The following is an 18,761-nucleotide window of genomic DNA, read 5'->3' as shown; positions in this document are numbered from 1 at the left end:
CATAGATTGCAATAGCCGGGGAAGGACTGTTTCCAAAAACCGGCACCTTCATGCGAAACTCCATGAGTTCCTTGCTAAGGTCATTATCTTGGAACCACAGAAACCGGAGATAATTTCTGTGGCTTTCTTTGACTCTGAAGTAGTAAAACATCTGCTCAACATCTACGGTGACTGCAACTTGTTCCTGCCTAAAGCGCAACAGAACCCCGAGCAGTGTGTTGTTTAAGTCAGGCCCACTAAGTAGAACGTCATTTAGGGAAATACCCTTGAATGAGGCACTTGAGTCAAACACAACTCGTATTTTGCCTGGTTTCTGGGGGTGGTACACTCCAAATGTGGGTAGGTACCAGCATTCTTCCCCTGGTTTGAGTGGTGGTGCCTCTTCTGCCTGGTCATTATCAAAGATTTTCTGCATGAATTCAGTGAATTGCTCTTTCATGTCTTTTCTTTTCTCTAGCGTCCGTAACAGAACAGTGAGACGCTTCAAGGCCTGTTCTCTGTTGTTGGGAAGTAGAGGACGTGGTGTACGGAATGGTAGTGGCGCCACCCAGTGATTGTCATTATCCATGTAAACCTCTCTGTCCATAATTTCAAGAAAGATCTTGTCCTCAATAGACAAGGCTGTTTTGTCATCATCAGGGTTTCTTTGGAAAACATTAAGCCCCAGGTTGTCTGTTACCTTGGGTGGAGCTGTTTGTATGATGTCCGATGCATGGTCTATAGATTGCTGGATGGGAGCACTAAACTTCTCTTTTACATGGATTGCACTTGGACATGGCTCAAGAAAGGAAGTGCGCCCATTGTTTAGCACATTTGTTTTGTAGACATTGACCTTTGTTTGTTTGTGTGCCCCTCCAAGGCACACCTCGCCTACAATGACCCACCCCAAATCTAACCGCTGGGCATATGGTGTGTTGTATGGACCATTGTACTGTTCACGTACTTTGTGCACACTCAGCACATCTCTCCCCAATAAGAGAAGGATGAGCGTTTCTGGCTCAATCGGTGGTATTTCACCTGCAACAGGAGCTAGGTGAGGGAAATGTTGCACAATGTCAGGCGTAGGAATTTCTGAGCGATCATCTGGCATAGTGTTGCATTCCAAAAGAGGTGGGAGTGCTACATGAGTCTTTCCATCTAACGACGACACAACAAAATTGTGAGCTTTCCTTCCTGTTGCCTCCTTTATTCCTGCACAGGTTCTTAGAGTATAAGTGGAGGACACTGCATTAATGCCAAAGAGATCAAAGAAGGCTGACTTGGCAAGAGATCGGTTGCTTTGGTCATCTAAGACCACATACATTTTTTGTGCTTTATCAGGACAGTTAACAGGGTACACGTTCACTAAAGAGATTTTTGAACATGACCTGAGTCCATGAACTGTGTCACAGATTTCTGTACATTTTGAAGTGACTTCCAGAGATGGGCTATTTTCTTGCTCCCCGCCATGCTCTTGCCTTGTCGCTTCAACGTCTGTAACCCAAGGAGCTGGGCCAGGATGTAAAGCAGTAAGGTGCTTGTCACTATTGCACTCTTTGCACTTCACGGCAACTTTACAGTCTTTGGCCAAGTGCTTAGTGGATGCGCAACAACGAAAACAGATAGAGTTTTCTCTTAGATAAGCTTTTCTCTCATCTAAGTGTCTGACTCTAAACCCCCGACACTTTGCTAAGGGGTGTGGCTTACTGTGAATAGGGCACCGCTCAGCTGGCTCCTCTAATTTCTTTTCCGACACACTATTGTTGACCGCAGGTGCAATTGCAACTTCAGTTTTTCTCACTGACACTGTTTTGTAATTGTTGTGTCTTAATGGTTTCTCTGGCTTTACATGGGTTGCAGTACTGCATGTAGAGAACGCAAAACTTGGATCATTACGGGTTTTTGCTTGACCATATATGAAGCTTACAAAGTAGCTGAAGGGTGGAAAAGGAACATTATGTTCTTCCTTGTACTTAGAGCCCTGTGTAATCCAGCGCTCTTGTAAGCCATAGGGAAGCTTTTCCACAATCGGGTTAACCCCCCTTGCCGTGTCAAGATAGGCTAAACCTGGTAACTTTCCACCTGATTTAGCTGACTGAACCTCCATTAAAATATCTCCCAGTTCTCTAAGACTCTGGTTGTCTTTGTTAGATATTTTTGGAAAAGTCTCTAGTTTTAGCAGAAGTGCATTCTCTATGATCTCAGGAGAGCCATATGTATCATCTAGCCTTTGCCACACCATAGCGACACCTGATGTTGGATTGTGGACATGCACTGACCTGATACGCATGGCTTGTGGAGATGAGTTTGGACCGAGCCACTTTATCAGCAGGTCAAGTTCTTCACGTGCTGTTAAGTTGAGCTCTCCAGTAATGTCTTGGAAAGATGTTTTCCAGGCCCAGTAATTTTCTGGACGGTCATCAAATTTCAGCAGTCCAGAGCTTACCATCTCCCTTCTAACAAGATATTTGGTGATATCCATTGTTTGTGCTAGTTCACATGGGTAATCTCTCACACTGGATGTGTGAGACATTGGGGCAGGAACCCTAAGTGGGTAGCCTCTGTTTTGTGTCCCAGGCATTCCTTCGTTATCGATGTGGAGCTTAGCTAAATGGGAGTCCTGGTCATGAGTTGGATACCGCTGAATCGGATCGGGGCATGCTCGTTGTGCACTCATGGGTATGGCAGGTGACTCCTGTGAGACCGGAGCTTGCTGCTGAGCGTTTGGTGTCACGTAGTGGGCCTGCACATACTCGTTTGTGCGTTGAGTGCGATCCTCAGGATATATCTGGGTCATTTCTTCCAGTGGATTAGACTCTATTGCTGCTGCAGCTTCATAAACTGCTGCTTCTGCTGAGGCTGCTTTAGCGCTCCTGTTTACTTTTAGGACATACAGATTTGCTTCCAACTCTGCTTTGCGCTGTTCTGCTTCAGCTAACATTTTTCGATTTTCAGCTTCAATGCGGGCCTTTTCTTTCATCATCTCCGCTTCTTGTGCTGCATACCTGGCTTCTACCAGGGCCGCCTCTGCTTTAGCTTTTGCCTTGGTAGCTGCTGCACTGGCTGAGGACCTACTTGATCTCCCAGATGACTTGGACCCTGCAATTTGTGACACGACCTCAAAATCTCCGGTTTGGTCTGCTTGCCTTTGTTGGTCCATGATGTTCTTGTCTTGGCTGCAGTGTGTGGTCGACAGTGAATCTGGTTCTAGCCCGCCGTGTAACTGTCCTTTTACTATTCTGTCCTCGCACAAGCGTTCTGGACCATGCTAGACAGATAGCTGACAAAAAAGACTTCAGGCGTTGATAACGTTTTCATCTTTTATGTAAAACTGAAAAAATAAATATAAAAAAGATATGCATCAACATTTTGCACACTTTACATGCATATTTTGCCTTTTAAATAAACACACGAATTAAAGAAAGAATGTGTGAACCTTGTCGACCCATTTCTGCTCACACAATCGGCTACAGACGTCTGTTAGCAATCAAAGTATCTCTTATTAGCATTAGCTTGCATGTATAGCTGTTAAGGCAGCTAGAAACACATTTAGCTAATTTATGGCTAACACAGAAACATTATGAACGGCAACATAACAGCTCGGTTATTTCTCATCAAAACAATGTTCAGATACAATAACATTTAGTTAACTTACGGACAAAGATACTCCAAGGCTTAAAAACGCTGAAAACACTGTCTCTCTGCCATGCTGTGAGAGTCCATGCTCGACTGACTGACTTTCTGACACAAAAACGAAACCTAACTCAAATCCGGCCACAAGGGGGCAGTAAATCAACAGAATACAGGCTTTTCTATATAAACATTTCTCAGCATCACAATACAATAACTGATAAGCATATTGTGTGTCTTCTCTAACTTTAATAACGTTCCTCTGTCCTCACAGTCTGCCCAGCTAACTAGTTGGCTAAACATACTTCAACTTGAATAATACTCTGAAGGAGGATTTTTAGGAGTCTTCAGCACTGGCACATCTCTGAAAGCTGTACTGAAGTGCCTTTCATGGTCCTGACTCTGTTTTGCATTTTTCTTTTTACTCTTATTAGGTTTTCTGCCCAACTTTTAGTCTGTATGTTCCCTTGTGTCTCAAGTACTTGTCTCTGTGTTTAATTACTTCCTGATTTATTTTGGTAGTCCATCACTTGTAGTTTATCTTTTTATTGTTTTTAACTTCCTTTGTATCCCTGATTAGCCTCACCTGTTGTATCCAGCTGTACCCTATTCTGCTGATTAGCCCTAGTGTATCACTTAGTATAAAAAGCTTCAGCTTTCCTTTTTCATGAGGTGTTGTTTTTTGTTTTTTTTTTTTACCCTGTGTTTTTCCTTCCAGTTGAATTTATTTTTCTCTGTAATTTTGTACTTGTAAAAGCTTTTTGCTAATTTTGCCTGCAGAAATACGACAGCGCCTTAAACCTGTGTTCTTTCTAATGTCTCTGACTCCTCTGGTTGCAAAAGAAGTCTGATTGCATAGAAGTCTGTGGAAAAATAACCCTCATCTTCTTTGAATGACCTCAGTAAATGCTTTCCTTATGGGTTTACAGTCTTAAAAACTAGTTTAAAGTCTTGTTAAATATAACAGTTCATTTGGAGCATTATGGTCCTTATTAGAGTCAAAAAAGAATGAAACACGGTATGCTTTACTGAAGCTATTGTAACAAAAGTAAGCCTGAATGTCCAAACTGTTAAAACACAGCACCAACAGATTTACATGAAGCTACCTGAATATGAAAGGCCTTTTGGTAAGTAAATAAAATATGTATGACTCATCACAGGTCAAACATTAGCTTGTTCCTGCAGTGAAAGGAGCCTGCGGTTTCAGGACCTTCCTAGGACCTATGTTTTTTATAAAATTGCCTGCACCAAATTGAATAACAAGGACACAGTGGACAAGATATCAAACACACAGTGTGGTTGCTGAATGTCAAGTTTTATTTGTTTAACCTTGAAGGCAATTCTGATTTTTTTTTTTTTTCTTTTCTTTTCTCATTTGGACAAAAACACAGAAAAGTGACTGACTGTGGTAGTTTTAAGGTACTGCATACAATCATCTGACAGCTTGCATACCCAGTTTTTTTGTTAATGTATTTTTTTTGGTAAGCCAAACTCTGAGTCACTTATTGACTATGAAAATAAATTCTAGCAAGCACTTAAATTAAACTTTATAAGATGATAAAAGCCTGTCAGTATGATCTGTGCCTGTAGAGTTAATTAAATCAGCAGCTCTTCAGTGTGAATGCTTGTTTAATACTCATTGTGAAATTTAATTAAAATCAAAGCAAACTGCAGATTTGTAATTAAACTGGGCTGAATACCCCTCATTGCTTGGTATCAGCCAGGCCATTCATTTTGAAAGTGTTTTGCAGAGACAGTCAAATGCCAGTAACATGTATTTCTTTATAGTTTGTGTTCATCTCCCTGTCTTACTGTGAGCAGTTGTTTTGTCATCAAGAGGCAGAGTGGTAAGTTTATCACTGAGGTCAGTGATTTGATCTCCAGCTCATCCAGTTTGCATGCTGTGGTATCCCTGGACAAAATACAGAGCAGCAGATTACCCCAATGCACTTCCCACCTACCATTTTCACTTATCTGATGGGCAAAAGAAAGGCATGCTTTTTTTAAATATGTGTGAAGTAATATTGAATTTGCACCCTGGGTTGTCTTCATGCATGCCTTGCCTCCCTTCAACAACTGGAAAAAAAATGGTTGTAATATGATAATTTCCTATCATAACACACAACAAAACAGAAAGCAGTATTTCAGTGGAATAAACCTTTAAAATTATCAGTCATCAGAAAATATTTAGTTTAATACAAAGACTAAGTTACCAGAAAATCAGTCCTAGGACATGTTTTCCTTACTTATATATAACAAAAAAAATTCTCGTGCAGCCATTTAGTTTAATTGTGGAAATTCGCACCAGCTTTATATTCATGTGACAAACTACAGGAAACTAGTAGATGACATACTGTACACTGTGATGTCAGCTAAACTGTTTTCAGGAGTTTTAAGCAATCACACTTGTATTGACAGTGTCACCATTATCTAATCTCTAAATCATTCTGAAACTGCACTTTAGTTAGCGTGACCTACCACACTGGAATGTGTCATGCCTCTCCATATGATTTTGTGTCATGGATGGTTTAGATGGAGAGGGACTGTGCTTTAATTTCCCACGTGAAAACATGTAGGCGACCAACAAACACCAACATGACTGTGACTGTTGTGCAAACTTCCCCTTTTTAGCTTCAACAACACTTCCTAATTCTATTTTGTTTTTCCTCCACCTCAGGCTCATAATTTCTTAGAGAGAATGAAGCTGATCACAGAAAATTTTGTTCTGCCGTTCAGGTAAGAGTTGTTGATCTATTTTTAATTATTTTCAATGGTCCAGTGACTCAAAAGGTTTTATATATCTGTACTGTCATTAATGTTGTTGTTGTTGTTATTATTATTATTATTATTATTATTATTACATAACTTCTTTTGCTATCAGATGTATCTTTTATATGCCTGGGATCTGAAAATGCATTACTGATTTGTAAAATTACACAACAGGAAAAAAAAAATTGTACTTAGTTTCACAGTTTCAGATGCAGGTGAAATAAATATAATTTTTTTAGTTAAAGATATGTTTCAATATTTTAGCTTTATAAATGGCTTTCCAGATTGATAGATGTCAGTGATTTTTTTTCTCCTTTGCTCTTGAGCTTCTTGCTTTTTGAGATCTTTTAGCCTACTTTCACTTTGTCAGACATTCTTTTTAAGTCATTTCTTGACTTAACAGGTCTGGCAGAAATCAGACCTGGGCTGGGCTGGTGACATTGAACTCTGCTTTCTAAAATATTTTTTCACATAGGGCTAGGTATGTTTGGATATCTTATTTCCTTTAATAACTGAAATCCTGGTTTTAAAGCTGCATTTTGAATTTACTCAGGTTATCTTTGTTTAATATTAAATGTTGTTTGATCTGAAATGTGACAATCATGCAAAAAAAAAAATCAGGAAGGGGGCAAATGAGTTTTCACAGCACTGTGAAGTTAATTAGTAATGCTTAGAGCCACGTCTAAGTGCAACTTCTCCTTTGAATCTTTATAATAATCTAAATAATGCATGTTGAATTGTTTTTTTCCTCAGAAACAGGGCAGGATCCTGCAGACAGGCCTTAAAGTCTCTGCTGTTATACCTCTGGGATGTTTATTCTGCACCTTCTCCTGCAGGCAGAGACATCTTCACTCTGCTGTCTCTCTGTTTCACACTTTCCTGTGTTACTGGTATCTTTCTTCACCGCTGGCTGTCAAAGACTCTGAAATATGATTATGAAACATCATTTCAAACCACCTGTATCTACAGCGTGGCCATGGTTTTGGTCTCCTTCCTGTGTCATCCCCTGCGCTGTGTGCTGACAATGATTCTTCCTACAGTGTGCACCAAACAAGGACGCAAACTCCTCATTACGGCCTCTGTCATGATTTTGGTGTTGAAAGTCATCCCTAATATCACAGTAAATGTGGGGGCAGTGGCACGCATCCTGAAGTGCACTACAGAGGGTTTTGCAAAGACTTTATTAAACTCATCCGAGCCTTTGAACAAAGCTAAGAGAGACCTTGTCGAAGAAGCCATCAAAGTGAAGTGGGAGGACTTGAGCATTGTTACCAACTTAAGGACTTTGGATCATTACACACATATTGACGTGTCAGAAGTCAAAAGCAGGTTTATTAAGATAATCGGGCAGATAGAGGTGAACTTCTCACATGCCAGGAACCTGCTCAAAGAATACAAACTGCTGTCAAACCGGATTCTTGCTGCCATCTTTGTTGCACTGCTGATCGCTGAATCTGCACGCTACCTGAAATCTTATCTGACATCAGTTCATTTTGATAATAGTTACATCTCCAAAGAGCTCTTGCAAAAAATGCCCAGTAATAAAAGACCAGCTAAAAATGAAATAAAGCTCACAAACTGTAAAATAATAAGTCGGGAATGTACCTCCTCTTTCCTATCACTGGTTGTGGTAACATTATATTTCATTGCAATAACCTTAATAGTAGTTTTGGATTATGTTGTGTACTACATAGTTCAGATGATTGTGCCATGGTTGCTGGATTTTCCACCTACATCTGCCGTTATAAGCGTCAATTATAAGGTAAGACAGCACACTTTCCATTTAATCTTTTTTTTTTTTTTTTGCTTTTGGGCTTTTTTGGGGTTTTTTTTACATATTTGTTTTTGCTTTTAGGTTCAGTGGTTCCCCCCTGCTTTCTGTATTATCCCACAATCGTGTGTCAAACGGGAGCTGGTAAACTTCCACAGGGATTACAAGTGGAGTTTCAGCCCTGGGCCATCTCTCTGTGATGTGACAACTTCAGCTCCAAATCTGGGAGTCACACTCATGCTGGGATGTCTCTGGCTAATGAGCTACGTTCTGGTTTTCCTTGAGGTTTATGCCAGGCGGCTACGTGGAAAAATCTCTGCATCCTTCTTCAGAAAGCAAGAGGAGAAGAGAACGGCTTACTTGATGAGGAAAATCCAAGGGAAGCAAAATAAAAATCAGCAAAAAGGGGAGATTTCTGTTAATGTGCAAATTTGAATGACATGTCACAACTGATTAATAGACTGCCGTGATACTGTGTTGCACATTCAGACCCCTGCGTTAGTTGTTTATTTAGTGGTACCAGCAGTGTGGCTGTGTAACTTTATATATAATTATCTGTTCTGTTTGTGTCATTTGTGTATGCTTTATTTGTGACCAGCTAGGTAACTGCAGAAACTAGATTCAAAGTCGACCTTTTATTTTAATTCCATATTTTTATTGATGGATTCTGATAGAATAGCTATGCATGATTCACAGTTCACAATAATCACAATTATTTATCTCACACTGGGCCTTGCAACCCCTTATTTCATTCTATCCCAGCTTCAGCCCCTGGTCTTATATAAGGTAATTCTTTTACAAGGTGTTAAATTTAGGACCTTTTTGTTCAATATTGCAGCTGATGCCCTATAAAAAATGTTTTTTGTGTAATGTTCATCAGCAAGTCAAAGCATGATAAGACTCTGCTGACTGATCACAAAGCTGCTAACATGCCTGTTTTTGTGTTTTGCTTTGTTCTAAGTTCTGTAACATTGAGTGGTCTTCTTTGTTTCTGTTTTGCACAATGTAAAGTGCATACAGTACATCCTGTGGATGAGTCATAGTTATAACACCTTTCCTCTGCAAGCGAGTCAACACTCAAAACTCGCCTCTTCAAAGCTTCATGCCTGTGGTTTAAAGCGATGCACCGCCAATTCTGCTGCGTTTGCATCTTGTTTTAGACAGAAACCTGTCTGCTAACTTTGCCCCCATGCAAAAATCACAGACAAATGGTTTTTTCTTCTTCTTCTTCCTTTTCTTCTTCTTCTTCTTTTTTTGTTATTTGTTTGTTTTACCACTCAGCCCCACTAGATGCCACTATGGTGCTTTGGAAAGCTGAAGACAGACTAATATAAAGTAGTATCTCCAGTCAGGAAATGAACAGTAACTGATTGGATCTTACAGTTTTTTTTTGAATACTGTACTGACCTGAATAGCTTTAATAGATTAAATGAATTTGTTTCATCCACACGTCCAATGATTCACCAGCTTATTTTAATCACAGTGCCCCTATTTCCTTTCTCTTTTGCATATCACTGTACTCCTGCTTAAAATTCCCATGAGGCTGTGAGAGTTTATTTTAAGACCTCGTACCAGAATATTAATAGAAGACCTCACTGTCTATTTTTACTCCTGACTTTTGCCCACTTCACAATTGTCTCAGCCAGGTAGAGATGATAATAATAAATTATTTGTCTGTTGTCTGATATTATGATTTGTTGCTAGTGTGTTTTAATGAAAATAAAATAAAATAAATCCCTTTAAATTCAAGTGTTTTTATGACTGCTTTTTTTTTATCACACAAAATTTATATATATTTTTCATAAAATCTGATATTTTTGGTGCATTTGACAACTTGATAGTGTGTGCTTCTAAAGATAAACATGCTGACTATAATCTTTGTTCAGACACATTATATAGGCAGACTTCATAGAATGCGACAGTTCAATCAGAAAATTAGCAGAATGCAATAATCTGTATTCTCAGTGACAGCTCTGTCCACAGGTGCAGGGTTTTTAATCATTTCTGATTTTGTAGATGAACATTTTTAATGTTACTTACTTTTTTTTTTTTTTCCTGCTATGGGGAGTGCAAGAATTTAACAGTACCAGCATCTACCCACACATGCAGACTGCCGGAAGCTGTGAAAGCATTCCCAAATGTGCATCATGGGAAAAGCAAGACTCTTAATCTTAGGATGTCTGTGTCTGTTTGCCCCTCAGGGGAGAAGAATTTTTCTAATTCTACACACTTTGCAAAACTGTAGAATTTAATATAAATTGCACAAGGAGAAGTGTTAACTAAATTACATCTGGTGTTCACAAAGGGTGTACTTAAAGCAGCAATTAGTGTCATTTTAATTCCATGTTCAATCACTGCAGTGGATGGTGTGTTCAAATGTTTGATACCTACGCTGTTCTTTCAGTGATTACAGGGTTATTGCCACAGAGGCTGACATGACATTCAGGGCTTAGATGGTAAGATGAAATTGATTTTTATGTGGTGACTGTAGGAGGTGGGTTTGGATATAATGGTGAGTGGTGTGAGATGGAGGGAGGAGTACACTGGGAAAGAGAGAGAGAGAGAGAGCAAGAGCGAGAGAGACAGATGTGGGCGACTGGAGCAACTCTGAAAGAGGACTGAGCCGTCATCTGTGTTTCTTAGATTGCACCTGAGCACTGCCTTTCACAAATGATGGTAAGCTGGTCATTTTTCATTTCTTAATCATCTCATTATTTTATTATTATTTTATTATACAGAATCAAACTCTTTTTCTTTCGTTTGCTGAAGAGACTAGCATTGCCCTGTGAGATTATTTTAAAGGGTAATATTGTTGGAAATTGTGGCTTTAGTGTGCATGATGGGCTTTAACACAGAGAACAACCATCTCAGTTTCAAGGCTTTTCTGATTGCAGCCAAGTATCTAATAAAATCAATGTGTCAGCCAAGTTTAATAATAAGCTGAATGAAGCCAATGTTGGCATATATTAAGGCACAGGTTTGGCATTTTAGATCCATAATTATGGCACATTTTCATCATTTGAAATTTGGTACCTTTAATGAGTGCATTGGTGGCTGTTAGGACTATTTTACTAATATATTATTGTTTATAGAACCTTCTACAGCATCCGTCATTTCCTGAATTGTCACAAAGTGATGTGTTCAAGCCTCGTGCCTAAATAATTATAACACAAGTCCAGGAGCTTGGGGTGAATGAGTATTGTACAGTATTATTCTTCAAAAGTGTAACTTTAACAATCTTAACAAAATGCATGATTTACCCCCAAATCTTATGGACTTAATGAATTTAGGTTATTATTTATGTCATTGTTTTCCAACTGCAATTTGTTAATGTTTTGCAAAACACAGACACATTATATTTTTATATCAGAAAAGCTTTAGATGTTTTTTATGTACAGATTTTTTTGTTTGAATTTGAATTGTTGCCTCTTTTATTGAGATCGGTGCATCTGTAGACCATTTTCAAACTGCAGCTGGGAGAGGGAGTATTACATAAAATACAGGCTTTTACAAAAAAGTGAATTGTAATATTAAATGCCAACAATGTGGTTTTCTAATAATTTTGTTTCTCCATGTTTCTGTCTTGAGGATTCTCTTTTTTTTGCGCCCCTGAAGGTTAATTGAATCGAGCAAGATGGAGAACAACACGACCACCTTTCACGATATCAGTCGGGTTGTGAACCTGACAGAAATGCCTCTGAACCCTCTTGAAGAACAAGTCATAACAATATTTTTGACAATGCTCATTTGTGGAGTTGGGATTGCTGGGAATATCATGGTGGTGCTGGTTGTACTGCGCACTAAACACATGGTGACCCCTACTAATTGTTACCTTGTCAGCTTGGCTGTCGCAGACCTCATTGTGCTCTTGGCTGCAGGCCTGCCTAATATCTCTGATGTTGTAGCCTTCTGGATATATGGCTACACAGGATGCTTGTGTATAACTTATCTTCAGTACCTGGGCATCAATGTGTCATCCTGCTCCATCACAGCATTCACCATTGAAAGATACATTGCCATTTGTCACTCCATAAAGGCACAGTTCATATGTACTGTTTCCCGAGCTAAGCGAATCATAGCTGGGGTCTGGATCTTCACCTCACTCTACTGCACAATGTGGTTCTTTTTAGTGGACACAGATGAGACTGTCTATACCAACGGGGTGGTTGTCACCTGTGGCTACCGTGTCTCCAGGAGTCTCTACATGCCAATTTATTTCCTTGACTTCACTCTGTTTTACGTGATCCCGCTCATTGTGGCCACTGTGCTGTATGGGCTCATTGCCAGGATTTTGTTCATGAGCCCTCTACCGTCGCATCTCAACGACCGAGCCGGAGGAGGGTCAGTTCATCAGGGGCACTCTAACACCACCAACAAAGTCAACAAGGGTGCAGTCTCTGCAAGAAAACAGGTACTGCAAAGCGATAAAAACAGTTTAGAGGAAAAAGAAAGTAAACGTAAAAACAATTTTTTGGGAATCTTCTGAGTAGTTGTCATTAAAAATCCTTTAAAATGTCAAAAAAGACTAAGGTTCAATCTTAATAGGGTACTTGTTTGGGTTCAAAATGGCTTTATGGATGGGTTTGACTGTCCCAGACTGAAATTATTCAACATCCTGCCAATAAATTAATATTCCCAGGGGAGGAAACCAGTGTCTGCCACCACCACTAAGCTGGCATTTGTGGTTTTGAGGAAACTAATAGAAAACTATTAGAGCGATTGCCGTGACATTTGGATTGGCCACTCACACCCCCCTCAGGCTGTACTGTGATTGTTTTGTTCCTCCATTACATTTTGATCTAGCTTAAGGAATCAGTTCATCAAACAAATTCATTTGTCCAAATGTTTGGTTTATAATCAAAAGGTTATCTGCGAAAGTATAAATAGTCTCATCAGCCTCAGCTGATGGAGGAACTGTGTGTGTTCAGAACTAATTAGCAAAAGTAAACACTATGAATATCTTCAAGGATTTAAACTCAGTGCTCTGATCAACATATCAACATATTATCTATTATTTGCCTGTCTATGACAGCAGACTTTATCACTTTTGCTGACAGGTTCTTTGATTTTCACCGCAAGCATGTTTGCAAACTGACCTATTCTGTCCTTATGCACAGCCTCAGAGCTATTTGTATGCCTCATTGATTCTCATTGAACATCCTCTACAACACTCACTTGACAGTACAACTGTGAGTCACGGCATGCAGTATGTCTGCTGAGATAATTCAGATAATTGCAATCTTCTTAATTGTTATTCCTCATTTTCTTCCTCCGCTGTCTCAATAGATAACAAAGATGCTGGCTGTAGTGGTCATCCTCTTCGCCTTGCTCTGGATGCCTTACCGAACGTTGGTGGTGGTCAACTCCTTCATTGACCCACCTTACCACAACACCTGGTTCCTGCTCTTCTGCCGGATGTGCATCTACACCAACAGTGCCATCAACCCCATCGTTTATAATCTCATGTCTCAGAAGTTTCGTGTTGCATTCAAAAAGCTCTGCAAGTGCCACTGGGGACAGAGGGAGGCTGAGTACAATGTGCCGATGTATTACAGCGTGATGAAGAATTCATCCCATGAGTGCAACGAGCCAGTCACAGAGCAAGAAGACGTCAGTTACCACATCACTCACAGGTCAAACATGACAGATGATGAAGCAGTCAGCATTTCTTCATGAAATCTTGTGAACAAATGAAGCATTTCATTGAGTGTGTGTGTTTGATGAATCCATTGTTATAGGCTGTGGGTGCATGATAAATTATTTATGAAAATGTTGAGGTTCTCTGTTCTTTGCACCTGTAAAAAACAAAAGCATGCGCTGAAAACTGTCGATTTTCTTTTTAACAGCTGTGAAATTATATTTTCATGTGTGGTCTTATAGTTGTGGTACTTTGTGGCACAGTATTGTAACACCTATGTTGTAAATACATTACAGTACATCAGCCCAAGCATTCATGAGCTCAGTTATCTCGCCCAAGGAAGTTATTTTATTGATTTGGTTTGTTTGTTTGCAGGATTACTCAAAAATGTTATAGATGGATTCAGATTTTACCAGACGTGGGGCTTAGCCCAAATTAGAAGTTATTAACTTTTGAGAATGTTCCAGATCCAGATCCAAATCTTTTTCGATCTTTATTGCTGCATTTTGCAGCATGTCTTCACAAATGCATGTCACATTGAATTAGAAAAAAATGGGAGACATTGTCTTGATGATCTCAAGAAAATCTCACAAAATATTTTGCAGCCATATATCTTTTAGTGACTCCTTTCATGCATGATGTGGAGGGAATTTTTAGTCTTGGTGGAGGTATGACAACTCCAGCTGCTCTTGTTACAATGTCTGTTAAACAAAATGTATTTGTTCTTTCAAATGCTTTGTAATAAGACACACTGGGGATTTCATGCTTTGGGTTTTTATTTTGCCTCAAGACATTGTCCAGGCTTTATGATAACCAGTTTTGTCAAGACCTAGTTCTCTGCAGCTAATTCTCAGCAGCATGTGGCTCTACAAATGTTAATAACAACTGCTCTTCTGCTCTTCATGTGCTGAACTGGCTGGAGTGGCCTATGTGTGTGTCAATGAGACACCCACAGGCCACTCAAACAGCCCCCCCCCACACACACACACACCACAGTCCATTGTTTCTCTCTTTTTTCACCAAGGATTATTACATTTATTGCATGTAAACAACACAATATATACAGACAGCATCAGCAAACTGAGCTTAAAATGAATTTCTGGCTGTGGGTAATAACTGTATCAGACTGTATCAGACTGTATCAGTGTAAGTGCATCTTCTATTGCTTCTATTGCTTCTATCCTTATTTCAACATGACTAGAGATCCATAGAGACAGAATATTTGAATTCCTGCATGAGTGTTCACAGTTTTTCAAGTGTGACGTAGTAGCAAAAATGTTTTTCTTCATACACCAGTAATCACCATTTTCTACTCTCTGAATTTGCTTATTCTACCTAAAACTAACCAAATCTTTTTCCTCACTCCATCTATCAAAATTATTCCTGACTCTTTAGGAATTCGTGTGCAGGACAAGCTTGTATGATTACAGTTCCTGCAGGAAAGAGGTAACGACCATGGAAATCCTGATGGCAAACATGTCAGTTTAATTTTGACAACATTAAAATATAATTGCTATTTTAGCCAAAAGAGATCTAACAGCAAACATGTTATTAAATAAATATTGTGATGGTAACTGGCATCAACAAGTGTGCACTCTCCCTCATCTTCTTGCTGTTGTCGTGTGCTGCCAGCTGTATCACTGCATGTCGTTGCACCTAAATATATGCAGCTCCATTTGTCAACCTATTATGTAAAGAGCCAGTGTGAGGCCCATGTATTAAACATTTTCACAGTCTGTTGAATATATTGCAATTATCTATTCTGTACTTGACTATGGCATTTTGTAAACAGGCTTGTATTTCCCTGTGAACTGGGATTAACAAATCCCTTTACATATCTAATTGTATTCATTCTCTTTATGACAGTTTTGTGGGTTGAATTAAAATACATCTCTATAATATTATTTAAGTATTTCTTTTAGAAAACAGGAATTTAATGTAGATTTTCTTATGTTAAGGTGAATCACAAGTAATTCTACAGATTATTTCAAGCAGCACATACTGTAGCTGTTGTTAGTTTTCATAGATATTAAGTAACCTATCTCCACCCACAATGTGTGTCTGTATATGGATTAATGCCACATGCAGAGTTTTAATATAACGAATCATAAAAGTCTGAAGAAAAGAATCAGTGACGACAGAAACCTGCAGTACAGAGTCAAAGAGAACCACCAGAAGGTATTGGCTGAGCTCTAAAGTGCGAAAAAAGGATCAACAATATGTATGTATATATGATAATAATGTATGATTTATCAATCTCTTACATCATTGTGGAGCAATTTGGGTGGGCCAAAATTTAAAGATCTTTAAATGTTGTTTCAGTTCATTGAGGTTTACAGACGTTCATTTATATACAGCTCTTTTGAGGGCACATCACAACATTTCAAAGAGGTTGAGGTCTCGACTTTGACTAGGCCATTGCAACAGCTTGATTCTTTTTTTTCACCCATTCTGAAATCAGCATGTCTGCAATCCAGCAGATTTGCTGGTTTGTTTGGGATCATTGTCCTGTTTGCATGATCCAGTTTGGGCCAAGCTTTAGCTGCTGGACAGATGGCCTCACATTTGACTCCAGAATGCTTTGGTATGCAGAGGAGTTCGTGGTTGACTCAATGACTGCAAGGTGCCCAGATCCTCCGGTTGAAAAACAACCCCAAATCCTCACCCCTCCACCACTGTGCTCAACAGTTACTGATATGGTGTTGTGGTGGCAGGATGTGGCTTGTGGCTCAGCTGCAGGGAAGGGGTAGAGAAGTGGGTTCAGGGGGCAGTGCTAGGGGAGGCTGGCTTGCAGCCATCAGCTAATTATGCCTCTTCTATTTCTCACAGTAGCATGCTGGGATGAGGTGACAGAAGGAGGGAAGCTGGCAGCGAGGAAGCTGGCAGCGAAGAAGCTGGCAGCGAAAAAGCTGGCGAAATACACAGAAGCTGACTGGCAATAGTGTGAAAGCATGGTGTAAAGTTATATCGTTATAAAGTTATATAGAATAAAGAATTATACTCGCTTGGACATGCTGCGTCTTGTGTGTGTTAGGGTTCAGTAATGTCGATTATGCTGCAGTGTGTTTGTTTTTAACCAAACATGGTGCAGTGCATTATGGCCAAACATCACCACTTTGGTCTTGTCTATCCAAAAGACATTGTTCCAGAAGTTTGCAAATCTAAGCCACACTGCTATCTTGTTTTTAAAGAGAAGAGGCTTTCCATTCCAAACAAGCCATATTTGTTTGATCTTTTTCTACGTGTACTGTCATGAACTTTAACATTTAACATGCTAGCTGAGGCCCGTAGAGTCTGAAATGTAGCTCTTGGGTTTTTTGCAGTTCCTCTCAGCATTGCACAGTCTGACCTTGGGGTGAATTGTCTGGGACATCCACTCCTGAGTAAATTTTAATATTGTGTGAACACACACCTGAGCATTCCAGACCAGAAAACTGGCAAAAAAAGTTCCCTTTTCACATAAATTGGAGAATAAATACTGTGCAATATACTATGCCATTTGTCATAAAAGAAAATAGAAGTGCTTCCAAATAAACTTAGCCTATTTATTTCACCCTAAATGGTGCCACACTTGTGGGTTGAGCAGCAGAGTTGACTATGTGAGTTGCGCCCATGAAAAACTTGCCAAATCTTCCTTACCAATGGCAAACGGCTTGTTATGCTATTGACTCTTGTCAGGTGTCATTTATTGGATTGGATAATTGAGTCTGAAGAAACAAGACATAATGGCAATTTAACATTTTATTCATTTAACAAACAGAGCATCAGTAGCATGTGGAAGAACCATACAGAGCCACAACATCCTGGCACCTTCTCCTCGTGCTGGCCACTAGATTGGTCACACATGGCATCCCATTCGTAAACCAGCACTGAATATTACCAACATTACACAACAAAGAACATACGTGTGTGTGTGTGTGTGTGTGTGTGTGTGTGTGTGTGTGTGTGTGTGTGTGTGTGTGTGTGTGTGTGTGTGTGTGTGTGTGTGTGTGTGTGTGTAAAAATTATACAAGACAAACAGAAAAACTACATAAATTCCTGGAAGAGATGAAAGGTCACAGGCTGCAGTTTAAACACCTTTGTGTGCTTCTTGTTGTCAGGTTTCATAGAGACTATCCAGACATGCAAAAGAGATGACTCAAAGTAACACAGGCCAAATTCAACAGTGATATAATTTCTTTTAAAGCAACAAGTTTGAAAAATCATGGCAGGTTACCACATTTTGTCTTGTTGTTTGACAACACGCTCTGCTTGGCACTGGCAGTTGTTAACAGAGAGTTGTCAAGTAGCAGATCATTCAGTCCCTTGCAGAAAGTAACCAGCGAGGTGGTTTATTGAAAGCAGCCCTCTCCATATAACAGTGAAGGAATTCAACAATTCATAAACTGTTCAGTGACAACTGAGAACGTTTTATTTAAATTTTCCTCCAGAGGTTTGTGTGTCTGTCATCCTAAACAGATTTGTCAACAGACAGTTTTCATGTTAATAGTGTTCATTAGTTGGTGAGCGGTGGCTGTCTGTTTCTTTTTTCTTCACTCCATTAGAAATTGTGTCCAATTATTTAATACTTAACCTTTAACAACATCAATGATTTAATGTCACCAAAACAAGAAAAAACAAAGCAAAAACCTCAACAGCTGCCATTGTTTCACACCAAATTAAAATGTTAATGAAGTGCAGCTCATTTCAAATTTAAATGCAACTGAGAGAATAGTGAAGTGTTTTTAAAAGGTGAAAATAAAAAGATTAGGTAAAGCAGAATGCTTTTATGCAGAATTGAAGTTCCTAACCTGTGTTACACAGCCTCTCTACCTTAGTGTAATCTCCCACTCAGCATTTCATTTGTCAGTCTTTATGAACAAAAGAAAACTACCCCATGGGTTTTTTGTGCACGCTTTTGCTACAACCTTTGGTAAAGTAACTTCTAGCAGCCATGTGAATAAGTGCATGCAAAATGTGACCTGGTGTCATCCA

General features: G+C 39.4%; 2 protein-coding genes across 2 annotated transcripts; both read left to right on the top strand.

The window, feature by feature from the left end:
- The first annotated feature begins 6,307 nt into the window (after positions 1–6,307).
- Positions 6,308–8,635, top strand: ocstamp (osteoclast stimulatory transmembrane protein). Its single transcript, XM_030734810.1, has 3 exons — positions 6,308–6,345; positions 7,132–8,140; positions 8,234–8,635. The coding sequence occupies exons 1-3, from the start codon at positions 6,308–6,310 to the stop codon at positions 8,582–8,584; spliced, it is 1,398 nt and encodes a 465-aa protein (XP_030590670.1). The 3' UTR covers positions 8,585–8,635.
- Positions 8,636–11,783: 3,148 nt separating this feature from the next.
- LOC115783484 (thyrotropin-releasing hormone receptor) lies at positions 11,784–13,825 on the top strand. Its single transcript, XM_030734319.1, has 2 exons — positions 11,784–12,560; positions 13,436–13,825. Exons 1-2 carry the CDS (start codon positions 11,784–11,786, stop codon positions 13,823–13,825), a joined length of 1,167 nt encoding a protein of 388 aa, XP_030590179.1.
- The last annotated feature ends 4,936 nt before the right edge of the window (positions 13,826–18,761 follow it).

This window comes from Archocentrus centrarchus, chromosome 7 (genome assembly GCF_007364275.1).
Source record: "Archocentrus centrarchus isolate MPI-CPG fArcCen1 chromosome 7, fArcCen1, whole genome shotgun sequence".
NCBI classification, from domain to species: Eukaryota; Metazoa; Chordata; class Actinopteri; order Cichliformes; family Cichlidae; genus Archocentrus; species Archocentrus centrarchus.
The sequence above is the reverse complement of the archived record's forward strand: the minus strand, read 5'-3'. Positions and strand labels throughout refer to the sequence as shown.